The 15,301-nt window shown below is 40.6% G+C and overlaps 1 protein-coding gene across 2 annotated transcripts in view; it reads right to left on the bottom strand.

The window, feature by feature from the left end:
- Positions 1 to 15,301, bottom strand: part of trpc1 (transient receptor potential cation channel, subfamily C, member 1) — a 93,073-nt gene that overhangs the window by 28,590 nt on the left and 49,182 nt on the right. For both annotated transcript variants that reach the window (XM_060834512.1, XM_060834513.1), the window contains exons 8-9: positions 9,122 to 9,261; positions 375 to 518 (exon numbers count right to left, since the gene is read on the bottom strand). In XM_060834512.1, coding sequence (XP_060690495.1) covers positions 375 to 518; positions 9,122 to 9,261 — 284 coding nt within the window. The remainder of the gene's footprint in view (positions 1 to 374; positions 519 to 9,121; positions 9,262 to 15,301) is intronic.

Below are 15,301 nucleotides of genomic sequence, written 5' to 3'. Positions count from 1 at the left end.
AGGAAAAGTGCCAAAACAAATCTTTGAAAAGAAATTCTTTGATTATGTAAGATAAAGAGAGAGGGGAAAATAATAAACAATGCTCAGAAAATGAAGAAGCAAAATGCTAACACACACAATAGTGAGGTGTTGCAAATGGGTACAGCATATACAGGATCTCAACTGTGTTTGGGATGAGCAAGAAAGGCAGTGCATGCACTGGCCTAGATAGACAGAAGATAAATTAGAGAGAACAAATCAAGCAAGGGCAGTTGGTTATTTATCTCAATGACTGGTTCAGAAGAACTGTTATCATAAACCTAATTATCTACCCACAACTTCGAGCACTGAGTATTCAGCAGGGTGCAAATAATTAGATAACATGAATACAATACCTGCAATGGTCCAAGGATGGAACTAGTCGTGTACATAAAGAAAAGCCGTAGGTAACTGAGAATGTTGCCAAAAGCAAAAAGACCTTCTGCCACTAAAGTAGGATGGAACGCATCCCAATCCTTCCTGTCTCCAATCGCATGGAACTAGGGAGACATTGGAAAGTACACAGTTTGCACAAGAAATAACGTGACTTAGAGATTACATTTACTTTTCAAAAATAAACATGCAATTATTAATCCAAAAATATAACCATTATGCAACTGTAACCACAATCCTCTCCTTGCATTGTTATGAAGGATATTCAATTCTATCTATTCATGATACTGTGTTTCATGTTCAATGTCACAATTTTCACTGTAGTCCAGGCAACCAGCTAATATCTGAATGCTTCTGTAGAAGCTTGGTAAATAGGCAAAGGGACTTGCAGTTGTTGCCATTTTCAAAAACTGCTGTCACCAGTGCATGATGTTCTGTTTGGGTAATTTGTGACCACAAATCCTCCTTTATAGCAAGAAAGAATAGGGAGCTTTTGCATTAACTAGCTAGCCATAATTACCAATGAGTCTTGAGAATATTTATGTTCCCTTCAGGCATTACTCCACAGTCTCCACTTAGAGACTGCATGACGTGATCAGACTGAGGGGAGTGCCATGCAACATTAAAATTAACTAACTCCTTTAGAGTATCTTCTCACACAATACCTGCCCCAAACCTTATTCCCCTCAACCAGATTTAATCATTATATATTCACTGGAATTCAATGTTAAGCAAGAGTGAGATTATCTATTTTGGGCTGAAAAGGAATAGATCAGGATACTTTCCAGATGGTATGAAGTTAAATACAGTGGATGTCCAAACAGACTTGAGGGTTCAGGTGCACAGACCTATAAAATGTTACGAACAGGTGCAGAAAGTAATCAAGAAAGCTAATGGAATGTTGACCATTATATCTAAAGGACTCATGCATAAAGTTGCAGAAGTGATGCTGCAGCTATTCAAAACCCTGGTTAAACCCCATTTGGAGTGAACAGATCTGGGCATCACACCTAAGTAAGGTTGGATTGGAGGGGATACAATGTACGTTTACAAGAATGATGCCTGGATTTCAGGGGTTAAGTTATGAGGAGGGAGTATGTAAATTAGGCCTGCTTTCTCTAAAATTTAGAAGGTTAAGGGATGATCCTATTGAAGTCTTCAAGATATTAACAGGAGACTGTAGATAAAAATGAACTATTTCCACTGTTTGGAGCTTCTAGAACTCAGGATCATAGTTTAAAACTTAAGGTCAGACCATACTGAAAGGGGTTAGGAAGCATTTTTACACATAAAGGATGGTAGAAGTTTGGAAATCTCTTCCAGAAAAGGCAGTGAGTGCTCGATCAATTGTTAATATTTAAATCTGAGATAGATACATTTTTGTTAAGCAAAGCTATTAAGGGATATGGGTCAAAGGCAAATATATGGAGATAGGCCACAGATCAGCCTTGATCACACTGAATGGAGGATCAGACCTAATCCTATATATTACAATTACCACTACCAGGCTCCCCAAAGGTCATTGACTTTACAAATGCAGGAGACTTCACAATCTTCCTAAAAGCACTCTCTTCAGATATGGAAGAATGACAGCTCTTCTCTTGGACCACTGTTCATTTTGATTCTGATTCTTCTGATCAAGATTCTTGATTTTGGTAGATGTTTAATCTCTTGGATATCCTTTAGAGAGGATGTTGCTCTGGCAGACCATGTTATTGGGCCATTACCTTAAATAGAGTATCTTTAATCTCCTGAATTCCCTTTGCAAAAAAAAAACCATGTCGACTCAACCATTTGCTCCGTAGCCTTTAATCTCATTAATGTTCATCAGGGGACTAGAGCTGCTTTAGTTAAACAAGTAGCTTTGTCTTTGCAATGATCTTGACTGCTGGACCACGCAATTCACTTTTAATTAAAACAGGCAAACTTTTCACAGTGTCATGGATCTTCAGGCCAGGAGGTAATAACTTATTTTTGATGAGGTCCTAAATCTTTGGAAACTGGATTGGCTTCCATGGACTCATGTGCAGCTCAACTCTACTTTGTTCAAGCAAAACTAGAGGGCATAGGTTTACAGTGAGAGGGGAAAGATATAAAAGGGACCTAAGGGGCAACTTTTTCGCGCACAGGGTGGTGCATGTATGGAATGAGCTGCCAGAGGAACTGGTGGAGGCTGGTACAATTGCAACATTTAAAAGGCATCTGGATGGGTACATGAATAGGAAGAGTTTAGAGGGATATGGGCCAAGTGCTGGCAAATGGGACTGGATTAATTTCGGATATCTGGTCAGCATGGTCGAGTTGGACCAAAGGGTCTGTTTCCGTTGTTGTATATCTCTATGATTCTATGATCTTTTGAAGCCATTCTCTTACGCCCTTATCAGTAATTTCATCAGGTTCTGTCTTCAGTTTGGGTTCTGCTGTAAATATAGGAAACACAATGAAGTTTTTGACTGTTTGCTCCTTGTCTGATTGGTTGGTTTTTCATGCAGTTGTTCTCTTGTTTCTAGTTAAATTACTCCAAGGATGTTGAGGTCAGGGCATGTTTGTAGGTTCAAAAATGAAGAGTGCAAACTGTGAACCACAGAGATAGCCAGAGACCTTTCCCCAGGGCAGAATTGACTGGTACGAGAAGTCATAGTTTGAAGGTATTAGGAGAAAGGTATAAAGGAGAAATCAGAGGTAGGTTCTTTACGCAGAGAGTTGTGAATGCATGGAGGTGGTGGAAGCGAAGTCATTGGGGACATTTAAGCGACTGCTGGACGTGCACATGGATAGCAGTGAGTTGAGGGGTACGTAGGTTGAGTTACTATATTTTACATTAGGAGTAAGTTTTGGCACAATATCATGGGCCTAAGGGCCTGTTCTGTGCTGTACTGTTCTATGATCTATGTACTTTCAACTCTTGTACACCGTTTGTGTTGTTCTTGTAGCATGCCTTTAACCTTAGGAGTGGTTTCACCTGGACCATATACTTTTATTCTTGTAGATTGTAACCTTAGCTTCTTCAGCCATGGTATCGGATTTCACAGTTGTTCCAGTATCAAGCTTTAAATTGACAAGATATTCATTGACATAAATAAGGTCCGTGAAAGTTAACTTGATTAAATTAGCACTTTCATTCAAAACAGCAAGTTCACTGAAAAATACCTCTGGCATCTTTTCTAATGGAAGTATGTCACCTGATGAGGGCAACTTTTCTTTGAATAATAATGGGTGCTCTACTGTGTATACGTGCATGTGTGAGACCAACGTTTCTGCTGTCCTGAAACTGTCTTATGTCTGTGCAACTTCTGGAAGCGATCTAAAGCTTTACAGACACAGCATTCGTTTTTCATGGCTGGACATTGTCTTTGCCTGTGTCACTTTTTTGTCTCACAGAGCTGACAATGACTCTTAGCACCTGCTGTCTGGCTTACTCTTCATGTTGGTTTGTCACATGCATCTTTAGAGTACCTATACTTTATAAAATGAACAGATACTGTTGCTCTCCTGAGGTAAGGTTATTCTTCTCTCAGGATCCCACATTATTGGACAGTCTGCTTCAAAATTAAATCTACCACTGAGTGCATGAAGTCAAAGTTTCATCAAGCGTTTCAACAAATCTGTCTCTTATGAATTCTCATTTTGAAGCTCATTGTTCAATATTTTTCACTAACTGTAAATACTTTTTATCAAACTATCCCCAGATTATCCTAGAAGTTGAATGCTTCTGCTGAATCTTGTTCATTCAATAATGCTATTTGCTCTTGTACTGAAGTAATTAACAAATATTTATGACAATGACCTGAAAGTTAAGCTCTCTTTAGTATTCTAGAAATTAATAGCATCATCTGCTATAGGACCTACAAAACACAATATTGCATTAACTTGCAATTTTACAAGTTCTGAAAAACAGTCGCTGGACCCAAAATGTTAACTCTGCTTTTTTTCCATTGATACTGCCAGACCTGATGAATTTCTCCAGGAATTTCTGTTTTCATATCCCATTTTATGTTCTTTCTGGTCCATCTCTGACTTTGAATCTTTGTAGAAGTGATATTTCTCTTTTTTTTCCCTCAGTGCACTTAGAAATTCTTATTACAATGAAGCGGTTTTAAATTTGCAGCGTTTTAGTACCACTTGTTCTGCTGTTCTTTGAGACTAAATGATTTTGTTTAATCAATGTTGTTTGACTTCAGTTGTAAACATTGATAGGTACTGTATCACAACAATATTGTAATTTGTCGACTTGTCTCCTTGAATACTCTACAGCAATTAAAACAAACCAAATTCCTTAATAAATCTCTAAAAATTCAGTTAAATTATGTTTTGCAGTAATTTGCTGCTTCCATGCTTTTAAATTCTATTTCACTGTCATACCTTCTCAAACATTCACTGTGTTTGCCCACTTTCTGTAGCCAAGATGCAGTTTTCCCACTTCCTTAGAGGCTGAATGAACACTATCCTGTCTTTCACAACTGAAAGCACAATACACTTTCTTCAGAAAATTTTTTTTAAATTTTCTGGCTTTAGCCTTTATAAATCTTCCTGTTGAAAATGTGGTTTAATTATTCAGTGCTGGTCCTTCGAAATCTAAAATTTCTTCTGACATCCTCCTCTGCCTTAACGTTTCCTCAAATGTCTCTTAACTCTTTCTTGTCCGGCTAAAATAAAATTTTTGGGTATTCCAAATATTGTAGCCCTGGTATAAATTACCTTTCCGGCATTTTACTGTCCTGTCCAGCTTTGCCTTGACAAGTCTTCTCGTAATGACATTTAAGTTTGTATTTGAGAGGTGACAACTGCAGTTATTTAAAAACTCCTTTGCTTCCTCTTTCTGGTCTTTGTATTGTTTTTGTAAAGATTGCCCCCTTTCTCTCAGGGATTTGTAAATTTAGTTGTGGTGCCTTCCTTGCTTCCTGCAGTCCTCTAAAGAGTTATGGGGAATGAGCAGGCATGTGGAGTTGAGGCGTAGATGAAATGAGCCATGCTCACATTAAATGGTGGAGCAAGCTTGAGCAGCTGAACTGCCCATGTCTGCTTCTATTTCTAAAGTTCCCATTTACCAAGGCCTCTGTCTTTTTCTCCGTGTGGCTGGCATTTTCTCTTCCTCTAGCTAACTCAAATATCTTAGCTCTCCCACAAACCTCGTGGTGAAGATTTGACTATGGAGTGCTGAAGCTCCCCTGTTGCTACTATCAGTTTTCATTTTTCAGTGGACTGTGCATTCTTAGAGCAGGAGCATTCTTAAAGTGGTAATTCAATTTTCTTCAAAAATATTCCCCTTCTTTCTTCAGAGTCAAATAAATTAAACCTAAGCTGTGCCCACCATATTGTGATCACAATGTCTTATTTTCAGACACCACTTCCACCAGCATTTGGTACTCTATTTGGATACAGTAGTGAGCAAAAATCTTAATTTAATTAGTGACCTAATCGCTTGTGAGCATTTGTTAAATAGTGATCATAACATGATCGAGATCCACGCAATGCTTGTAAGAGACAAGCAAAGATCAGATTCTAGAATTTTGGATTTAAGTAGGCAGACTTAAATGGGATGAGGCAGAGACTGTCCACAGCAAACTGGGAAGCTCTGCTAACTGGCAAAACAACCCAGGAACAGTGGAGGATGTTCACAGAAACACTTATTGCTATTCAGAAACAGCCATGGACATCTAAGGAAGTAAGGGACAGCATAAGATTAAAAGGAAAGGCTTACACATACATAAACAATAGTACAGATCCCACAGAACAGGACAAATACAAAGATTAATAAGAGCTACAAAGCGAGTGGCTAAAAAAGAACTATAAAAGGAAACTTGAGAGGAGCATAAAAGACAATAAGACGACATTTTATAATTATATGAAGGAAAAGCAGTAGTGAAGAGTACTATTGGCCCACTGAAGGCTTAGAGTGGGGACATTATTAATGGCCAAGGGGAAATGACAGAGTCATAGAGATGTACAGCATGGAAACAGGCCCTTCGGTCCAACCTGTCCTTGCCGACCAGATATCCCAACCCAATCTAGTCCCACCTGCCAGCACCTGGCCCATACCCTTCAAACCCTTCCTATTTGTATACTAATCCAAATGCCTCTTAAATGTTGCAATTATACCAGCCTCCATCACTTCCTCTGGCAGTTCATTCCATACACGTACCACCCTCTGTGTGAAAAAGTTGCCCCTTAGATCTCTTTTATATCTTTCCCCTCTCACCCTAAACCTATGCCCTCTAGTTCTGGATGCCCCGATCCCAGGGAAAAGACTTTGCCTATTTACTCTATCCATGCCCCTCACAATTTTGGAAACCTCTATAAGGTGACTCCTCAGCCTTCGACGATCCAGGGAAAACAGCCCCAGCCTGCTCAGCCTCTCCCTATAGCTCAAATTCTCCAACCTTGACAACATCCTTGTAAATCTTTTCTGAACTCTTTCAAGTTTCAAATCTAGTTGCAAATCCCAAAGAAATTAACATGATTAGGACAGGGTTCAGTAAAATTAACTGAAGTGGATCATGAATAATGGTAAAGGTAATGGAAGAAAGAATGCCAAATTTCCAAGACCTGATGGTTTCCATCCACAAGTATCAAAGGAGCAAGGACAGCATAATAAAAGATTATGGTCAGGGCACTGATAAGGTTCCTGCATTCAGATGTACCTCTGGACTGGAAATCTGTTTATGCCACTTTTGCTCTTTAAGAAAGGTGATAGAAGGAAACCAGGGAATTACAGGCCAGTTAGCCTGAGATCTGTGTTGGTAAACTGTTAAGAGTCTATAATCAAGGACAGGGTAACTGATCACTCAAAAAATTACAGACAATCTGGGTGAGTCAGCATGGATTCAGGAAGGGTAAGGCATGCCTGACAAACCTCTCAGAGTTTTCTATGAAGTGGTGACAAAGATGGATGCTATTTATATGGACTTCCAGAGGCTTTGACAAAGTCCCACCCAAGTGACTGTTAGCTAGTGTCCAAACCCAAAGAATTGATGGCAAATTATTAAAATAGGAAATTGGTTGAGTGGCGGGAAATAGAGTTGGAATAATGGATAAGTACTCAGTTGCCAAGATGTGACTTGTGATATCCCACAAGTATCTGTGTTAGTACTTCAATTATTCAAAGTATTTATAACAACTTGAATAATGGCATAAAAAGTCAAAATTGCTGACAACACAAAATCGGGCAGCACTGTAGATGATGAGTACAAAATAACAACAGGATATTGATAGATTAGGTGAATTGATAAAGCTGTGGCAGATGGATTTTAATATAAGCATGTGGAAGGTTAACCATTTCAGATCAAAAAAGGACATATCAGGATATTTTTTATTTTTAAGAGGGCACAAAATTAAATACAATGGATGTCTAAGGAGCTTTGGGAGTTCAGGTGCATGGTGCTTTAAAATGCCGTGAACAAGTGCAGAAAATCATCAAGAAAGCTAAATGGAATGCTGGCCATCATATCTAAAGGGATGAAAAATGTGTTGCTGGAGAAGCGCAGCAGGTCAGGCAGCATCCATGGGGCAGGAGAATCGACGTTTTGGGCATAAGCTCTTCTTCAGGAACCTTTAAAGGGCTGGAGTATTAGGATGCAGACATTATGCTGTAGTTATACAAAACCTTAGTTAGATCCCTCTTGGAGCACTGTGAGCAGATCTTGGCACCACAACTTAGGAGGGACGTTGTGATCCAGGAGGGAGTTCAATTCAAGTTTAATAGAATGATACCTGGACTTTGGGCGTTTGGTGATGAGGAGAGATTAAACAAATTCGGCTTTCATTCTCTAGAATTTAGAAGGTTAAGGGGTCCTCCCCAGAGCTGCCTCCCCATCAGTGTCCCCTGCTGGTGCCCATCAGCCAGCTCAGATGATACAGATCCAAAATCCTGTGGATGCTGGAAACCTCAACCAAAAACAGAGAGAGTTGGAAAAACTCAGCAAGTCTGGCAGCACCGGTGGGAAGAGAAACAGAGTTCTCTGATATAGAACAGAATAGAATCTATACAATGCAGAGAGGGATCATTCAGCCCATCGAGTCTGCATTGATCCTCTGATGAGTATCCCTCTCAGACCCAACTCCCCAGCTCATACCGCATCACCCCCATTTAGCATGGCCAATATACCCAACTTGCACTTCTTCGAATTCAGCAGAAACCTACACAGCGAAGAACATAGTAACCCCACACAGACAGACATCCAAGACTGGAATCAAACCTAGGACCCTGGCACAATAAGACAGCAGTGCTGACCAATATGCCATCATGCCCAAGGAAAACAAACTCCCCAAACGTGGACTGCCATTCTGACCTGTGAGCAAAAGTCTAAACGAAAACCATGCTCGCATTTTCTCCACTGGCAGCATTGTGTAGCATTAGTAACAAGATTATGTGCTGACTGTTGAGTAAGGTGTGTAATGAGAGGAAACAGAAGTGGCGGGGAACAGTTGAAGAAAAGGACAAAGCAAGATACTTAAAAGCGGGGGTAATAACATAATTAAAATTATTGACTGGAGTTCTCACAAGGCAAATTAAAGTATAATGTTTCCTTTTGTCCATCAGTAGGTAGGATACGGACTATTTAATACTTGCAATGGGCAGTGATCTTGTGCAGGTAACTTCATAATCAGGTTCTCCTCTATTTATTTAATTTCTGCAACATGTCCTTTCAGTCACTGAGTAAGCAGTTCTCACATCCAAATAGAACCAGACTCACCCTTCTCCCTTGTTTACCTTATTATGTGCCACAATTTTGAGAGCAAATGTTGCTAAATACAACGAGTTCATGACAAAACTGAGTTGATTTCGAGATTCCTCCATAAAATCTTCAAGTCCATCATACCACAGTCTCTTCACGTCTGACCACACCATTCCTAGAGATAAATTGTACATTAGCACATTCCAGAGGTGAAATGATACATTCAAACTACTGAGTCAACAACATCTCGGTTTACAAACTGCATGCAGAGAATAATGAGTGCGTTTCATAGAATCCCTAGTGTTGAAACAGGCCATTCGGCCCATTAATTCCACACCAATCCCTCTTAAGAGTATCCCACGCAGATCCCCCCCTGCAATCCCTGCATTTCCAATGGTTAACCATTTAACCTGCACATCCCCGGACACTAGAGGCAATTTAGCATGGCCACTGTGCCGCCCATCTTTTCAGCTTTTCATCTCTTATGGAGTTTTTCTTTTGGTTAGATTCCCTACAGTGTGGAAACAGGGTCTTGGCCCAATAACCCACCTAGATCCATTTCCCTCTGACTGATGCACCTAACACTATGAGCAATTTAGCGTGGCCAATTCACCTGACCTGCACATCTTAGGACTGTGGGAGGATAACAGAGTACCCGGAGGTAACCCACGCAAACACGGGGAGAACGTGCAAACTCCATACAGACAATCGCCCGGGACTGGAATCGAATTTGGGTCCCTGGCGCTGTGAGGCAGCAGTGCTAATCACTGAGCCACCGTGCTGCCTGCACACGCAGAGTCAACAATAATAATTTATATAACACCTTTGATGTGGTGGAAAAGTCCCAAACTCCTTAACTAGAACTTTACCAAACCTATTTGACATAGAGGCACAAATTAGGCGGCACGGTGGCACAGTGGCTAGCACTGCTGCCTCACAGCGCCTGAGACCCAGGTTCATTTCCCGACTCAGGCGACTGACTGTGTGGAGTTTGCACGTTCTCCCTGTGTCTGCGTGGGTTTCCTCCGGGTGCTCCGGTTTCCTCCCACAGTCCAAAGATGTGCGGGTCAGGTGAATTGGCCATGCTAAATTGCCCGTAGTGTTAGGTAGGGGTAAATGTAAGGGTATGGGTGGTTTGCGCTTCGGCGGGTCGGTGTGGACTTGTTGGGCCGAAGGGCCTGTTTCCACACTGTAAGTAATCTAATCTAAAATTAGGACCATGTGACCAAAAATCTGGTCAAACGGAACAGTTTTAAGGAGCAGAGCTAGAAGGGCTTAGGGAATCAAGACTGAGCATAATCATTAGGTGCAATTAGAGTGCAGAATATGCAGATGCAATTAGACCTATTTTAATGTCAAACATTCTTGCCTCATGATGCTTCAATTATAAATTTACACCCACACTTGCCATTTGAGAGTTAAATCCTGCTACTCACAGTGGCAACTTCAGCATCTTGAGAGTTCAAGAGAATGTGAACAAGTTAAGTAGAAAGCTGCCATTATGAATATTGATGTTTAAACTGATACAAGAACAGCTAGGACAAAGTGTATACAGACAAATGAAATTTTAAGAATCACTATAATGAAATTTCTTTTTTTCAGATGGCTAGTTTTTGGCCTCTCCCACAGAAAAGACATTTTGCTTCAACAATGTTGCATTTTATTTATGCAGTGTACAAGATTCAATATTATTTTTAAAAGTAACTCCACATCTCTAGGGGTTCACAACAAGCATGCGCCAAGGTCTATACTCCTAACATTCAAACACAAGTAACAGTGTTCTGTTTGTACTCATTTCAAGGTGTACCTAAAGAGAATTGAGTACCTGGTTTATGGAAATATACATCAAATCCCTACAGTGTGGCAACAGGCCATTTGGTCCAACAAGTCCACACCGACCTTCCAGAGAGTATCCTACCATACCCATTCCCCGATCCTATTACTTTACATTATCCTTGACTGACGCACCAAACTTGCACATCCTTGGACACTGAGGGCAAATTAGCGTGACCAAATCACCTAACCTGCACATCTTTGGAGCACCCAGAGGAAATTCATGCAGATATAGGGAGAATGTGCAAACTCCACAGAGTCACCTGAGTCTGGAATCGAACCCGCATCCCTGGCGCTGTGAGGCAGCACTGCTAACCACTGAGCCAGCATGCCGCCCCTTTCTCAGTGTTAATACAGTAATACTTACCAGTATTCAATCATTGCAATGCAGCGTTTCTCATTTTTTAAAACTGCATTATTTTAATGAAAAAACATACTGAAAGAAAGGATAATGTTTTTGAAACAGTAAAACATCTGGATAACTTATTCTGTAGGGTTCATGCAAATTAGATAGCATTTAACTGGAATTAAAACTGAACTTTATTTCTAATCAACCTGTTCAGGGATGCTATTACACACCTCTGGGATCTGAGCCTAGGACTCCCAGTCCAGGGATGTGTGCACTATCACAGTGCCACAAGATGGCCCTTTACATCTACTGACTATATCTTATTCACTGATTGAACTATACTAAGCTGCTGAATATGCTAATTTTAAATTTACATACCACATTTAGATGCATGGATTAATACTATTTTCCTAATAAAAGCATAATACTGCTGGAAATGATGCTGGAAATCTGAAATAAGATCAGCAGTCCTTGAAAAGCTCAGCTTTTGATCAAAACTGTGGGTAGAAAAATAGTTTACATTTTGAGTCCAGTGGGACTTTTCTTTGGAAGACTATTTTACTGCTTTGCTCAACATCCAGAAATGCTTCAGTACTGCCCTGCCCAAAAACAGCTGATCTGAAAGAGTATCCACACCATTTTTGAGGCTTAACTCCATGTTCGCAAACTTCTTCCAACTACATGATTTTCTTCACTTAATGATCCTTGCCTGATCACACACCAATGCAGACCTCATTTTTTACACACACCATTGGTGGTTGTTGAGAATGTGTTGCTGGAAAAGCACAGCAGGTCAGTCAGCATTCGAGAAGTAAGAAAATCAACATTTCGGGGCAGAGCCCTTCATCAGGAATGAGGAATTGGCATTGGCAGCCAAGTGGCAGCTCTGATATTACGCTTCTTACTTGCAAAGTGTCTGAAAAAAAATCTCTTCTCAGCTCTACTCTTAGGTTGTCTTAAAGAGTCTCCCTTTATGAAGTCTCTTTCCACATCAAATACTTTCAGACATTCACTTATATGAAGGGTTCAACAAAATTTAAGTGTTGCCACACCTTCCTCCTCTCTCAGACTCCTGGAGAGGTAAAAAGTCAGTCCTGTGAATGCTCCATTGTCAACATTCTCCCCATACTCCTGGAGAGTTTTTGGTCCTCAGTATGATATCTCTTCAAATCAGCACATTCAAAACACAGGGAAGGAGTTAAAACTGTGGCCATTCAAAGACGGTTTTGCAATCCATATGGTCACTCTGAAAACAGCAAGTCTGGTTTACAATACCCTATCTGATTACTTATCAATTGTAATATAAAACTAATAATTTGAAAGAGAAACAAAATTAAGAATCTTTTCTAATCACTGTAGCTCTTTTTAAGACAGCTTTTCTATTAACAGCACTTATATCTAGGAGTGATAACTCTTCATAAATTCTAAATCTATTATATCAAATGAGATTTTCAAAATGCTCAATTAAAATCTTTCATAGTGAGGTTAAAGTCACTTCATGTAAAGACTTAGGAGGCAGAAACATAGAACATAGCAGCAGGCCATTCAACATGATCATGGCTAATTTTCTATCTCAACATCACATTGTTGTTTTCTTCACATACCCCCTCAGCACCTTTAGCATCCAGAAATCAATATCTCCCTTCAATATATTCAGTAAATACTTCCATAGCTCTCTGTGGTAGAGAACTGTACAGATCCACCACCCTCTAAGTGAAACTATTACTCCTCATCTTAGTGCCAAATGGTCTACCCAGTATCCTCAGACCACAATCCAGTGTTCTGGAATCACCCCCAACCCTAATCCCAAACCTGCCCAGAAGAAACATGCAATTGGTAGATTTCTGTCAGAAATTTATAAGTTTTGCTGAAATCACCTCTCATTCTTCTAAACCTCAATGAATACAGGTCCAAGCAACTCATTATCTCATCTGACAATCCTGCCATCCCCAAAATCAGTCTGAGATTCTTCACTGCAGTCCCTCTATGGCAAGTATATCTTTTGTTAGGCAAGGAAAGCAAAACTGCACACAATACTCTTCATGTGGTCTCACCAAGGCCCTGTTCACTTGCAGTAAGAATCCCTGCTCCTGTACTCAAACCCTCTTGCATTAATGGCCAACATTTAAATTGCCTTCCTAAGTGTTTGCTGCTGCTACACGCTTGTTTTCAGTGTCTGGTGTATACGCAGACCCAGGTCCCTCTGCACATTAGCCTTTCACAGTCTGCCACCTCTTTTTTATACCAAAGTGGACAACCTCACATTCTTCTATGTTATACTGAATCTGTTACATATGTCCCATTTGTACAACTTGTCTAAATAGCTCTGAAGTCTCTTTTCATCCTCCTCACCCTGTCTGTGTCATCAGCAAACTTAGAGATATTATAGTCGATAGTGTGGTGCTGGAAAAGCACTGCAGGTCAGGCAACATCCAAGGAGCAGGAAGATTGACATTTCGGGCATAAGCCCTTCCTCATTCCTGATGCTGCCTAATCTGCTGTGCTTTTCCAGCACCACACTCTCAACTCTGATCTCCAGCCCCTGTAGTCCTCACTTTCTCCTTAGAGATATTACACTCAATTCCCTAATCCAAATACATACTGTGAATAGCACTGATCCAAGCACTGGACCCTGTGATACGCCACTCAATGACCCACTTACTCCTATTCTTCTTCCTGTCTGCAAACCATCTCTCAATCCATGGCCAACAAGAACAAAGAACAGTACAGCACAGGAACAGACCCTAGACCAGCATTTGATACCTTTCTAACCTAAAAACCTTTTGCCTCGATGCAGTCTGCATCCCTCTATTCCCTGACTATTCATGTATCTGTCAAGATGCCTCTTAAACATTGCTATTGTATCCGCCTCCACCACCTCCTCTGGTAGTGCATTCCAGGCACTTACCACCTTCTGTGTAAAAGAAACTTGTTTCTCACATCTCCTTCTACCTTAAACCTATGTCCCCTCTTCATGGGCAGTTCTACCCTGGGTAAAAAAAACTCCAATTATCCATTCTATCCATGCCTTTCAATCTTGTAAACTTCTTTCAGGTCACCCCTCAGCTTTGGACGTTCAAGTGAAAACAAATCAAGTTCGTCCAATCTCACGTCATAGTTAATACCTTCCCAACCAGGCAATATCCTAGTAAACCATTTCCGTATCCTTTCCAAATCCTCCACACATCCTTTTGTAGTGTGGTGACCAGAACTATATCCAAACTTCCAAATGCTGGTATATTACTCCCAAATCCATGCCCTTTGACTTTGCAATTGAAGTATTGAAGGGAGTTTTTTGAAATGGAGGAAGGTGACCAGTGCTGTTCCACAGGGATCAGTGCTGGGGCCACAGTTATTTACGATATACATTAAAAAGGCCCGGAAGAGGGCATTGGTGGTCTGATCGGTAAGTTTGCAGATGACATGAAGATTGGTGAAGTAGCAGAAAACATATGGGACCATCAAAGAATACAGGAGAATATAGATAGACTGCAGAGTTTTGTGGAGAAGTGGCAGGTGGAGTTTGATCTGGGCAAACGTGAGGTGTTGTATTTTGGAAGGCCTAATTCTAGAATGAACTATACTGCAAATGGAAGAGCCTTGGGAAAAGTTGATGAGCAGAGAAATTTGGGAGTGCAGGTCCACAGTGCCCTGAAGGTGGCTGCACGCATGGATAGAGTGGTCAAGAAGGCATATGGTATGCTTGCCTTCATTGGACAGGGTATTAAGTATAAGAGCTGGCAGGTCATGTTAAAATGAGGTTCGGCCGCATTTAGAATACTGTGTAGAGTTCTGGTCACCAGATTACCAAAAGGATGTAGAGACTTTGGAGAGGGTGCAGAGAAGGCTTACAAGAATGTTGCCTGGTATGGAAGGTGCTAGCTATGAAGAGAGGTTGAGTAGGTTAGGATTGTTTTCATTAGAGATAAGGAGATTGGGGGGGAAACTTGATTGAGGTCTACAAAATCATCAAGGGTATGGACAGGGTGGATAGAGATAAGCTTTTTCCCAGGGTGAGGGATTCAATAGTGAG

The sequence above is a fragment of the Hemiscyllium ocellatum genome, chromosome 13 (assembly GCF_020745735.1).
Source record: "Hemiscyllium ocellatum isolate sHemOce1 chromosome 13, sHemOce1.pat.X.cur, whole genome shotgun sequence".
NCBI lineage: Eukaryota > Metazoa > Chordata > Chondrichthyes > Orectolobiformes > Hemiscylliidae > Hemiscyllium > Hemiscyllium ocellatum.
Note: the sequence above shows the minus strand (reverse complement) of the source record. Positions and strands in the feature narration are given on the sequence as shown.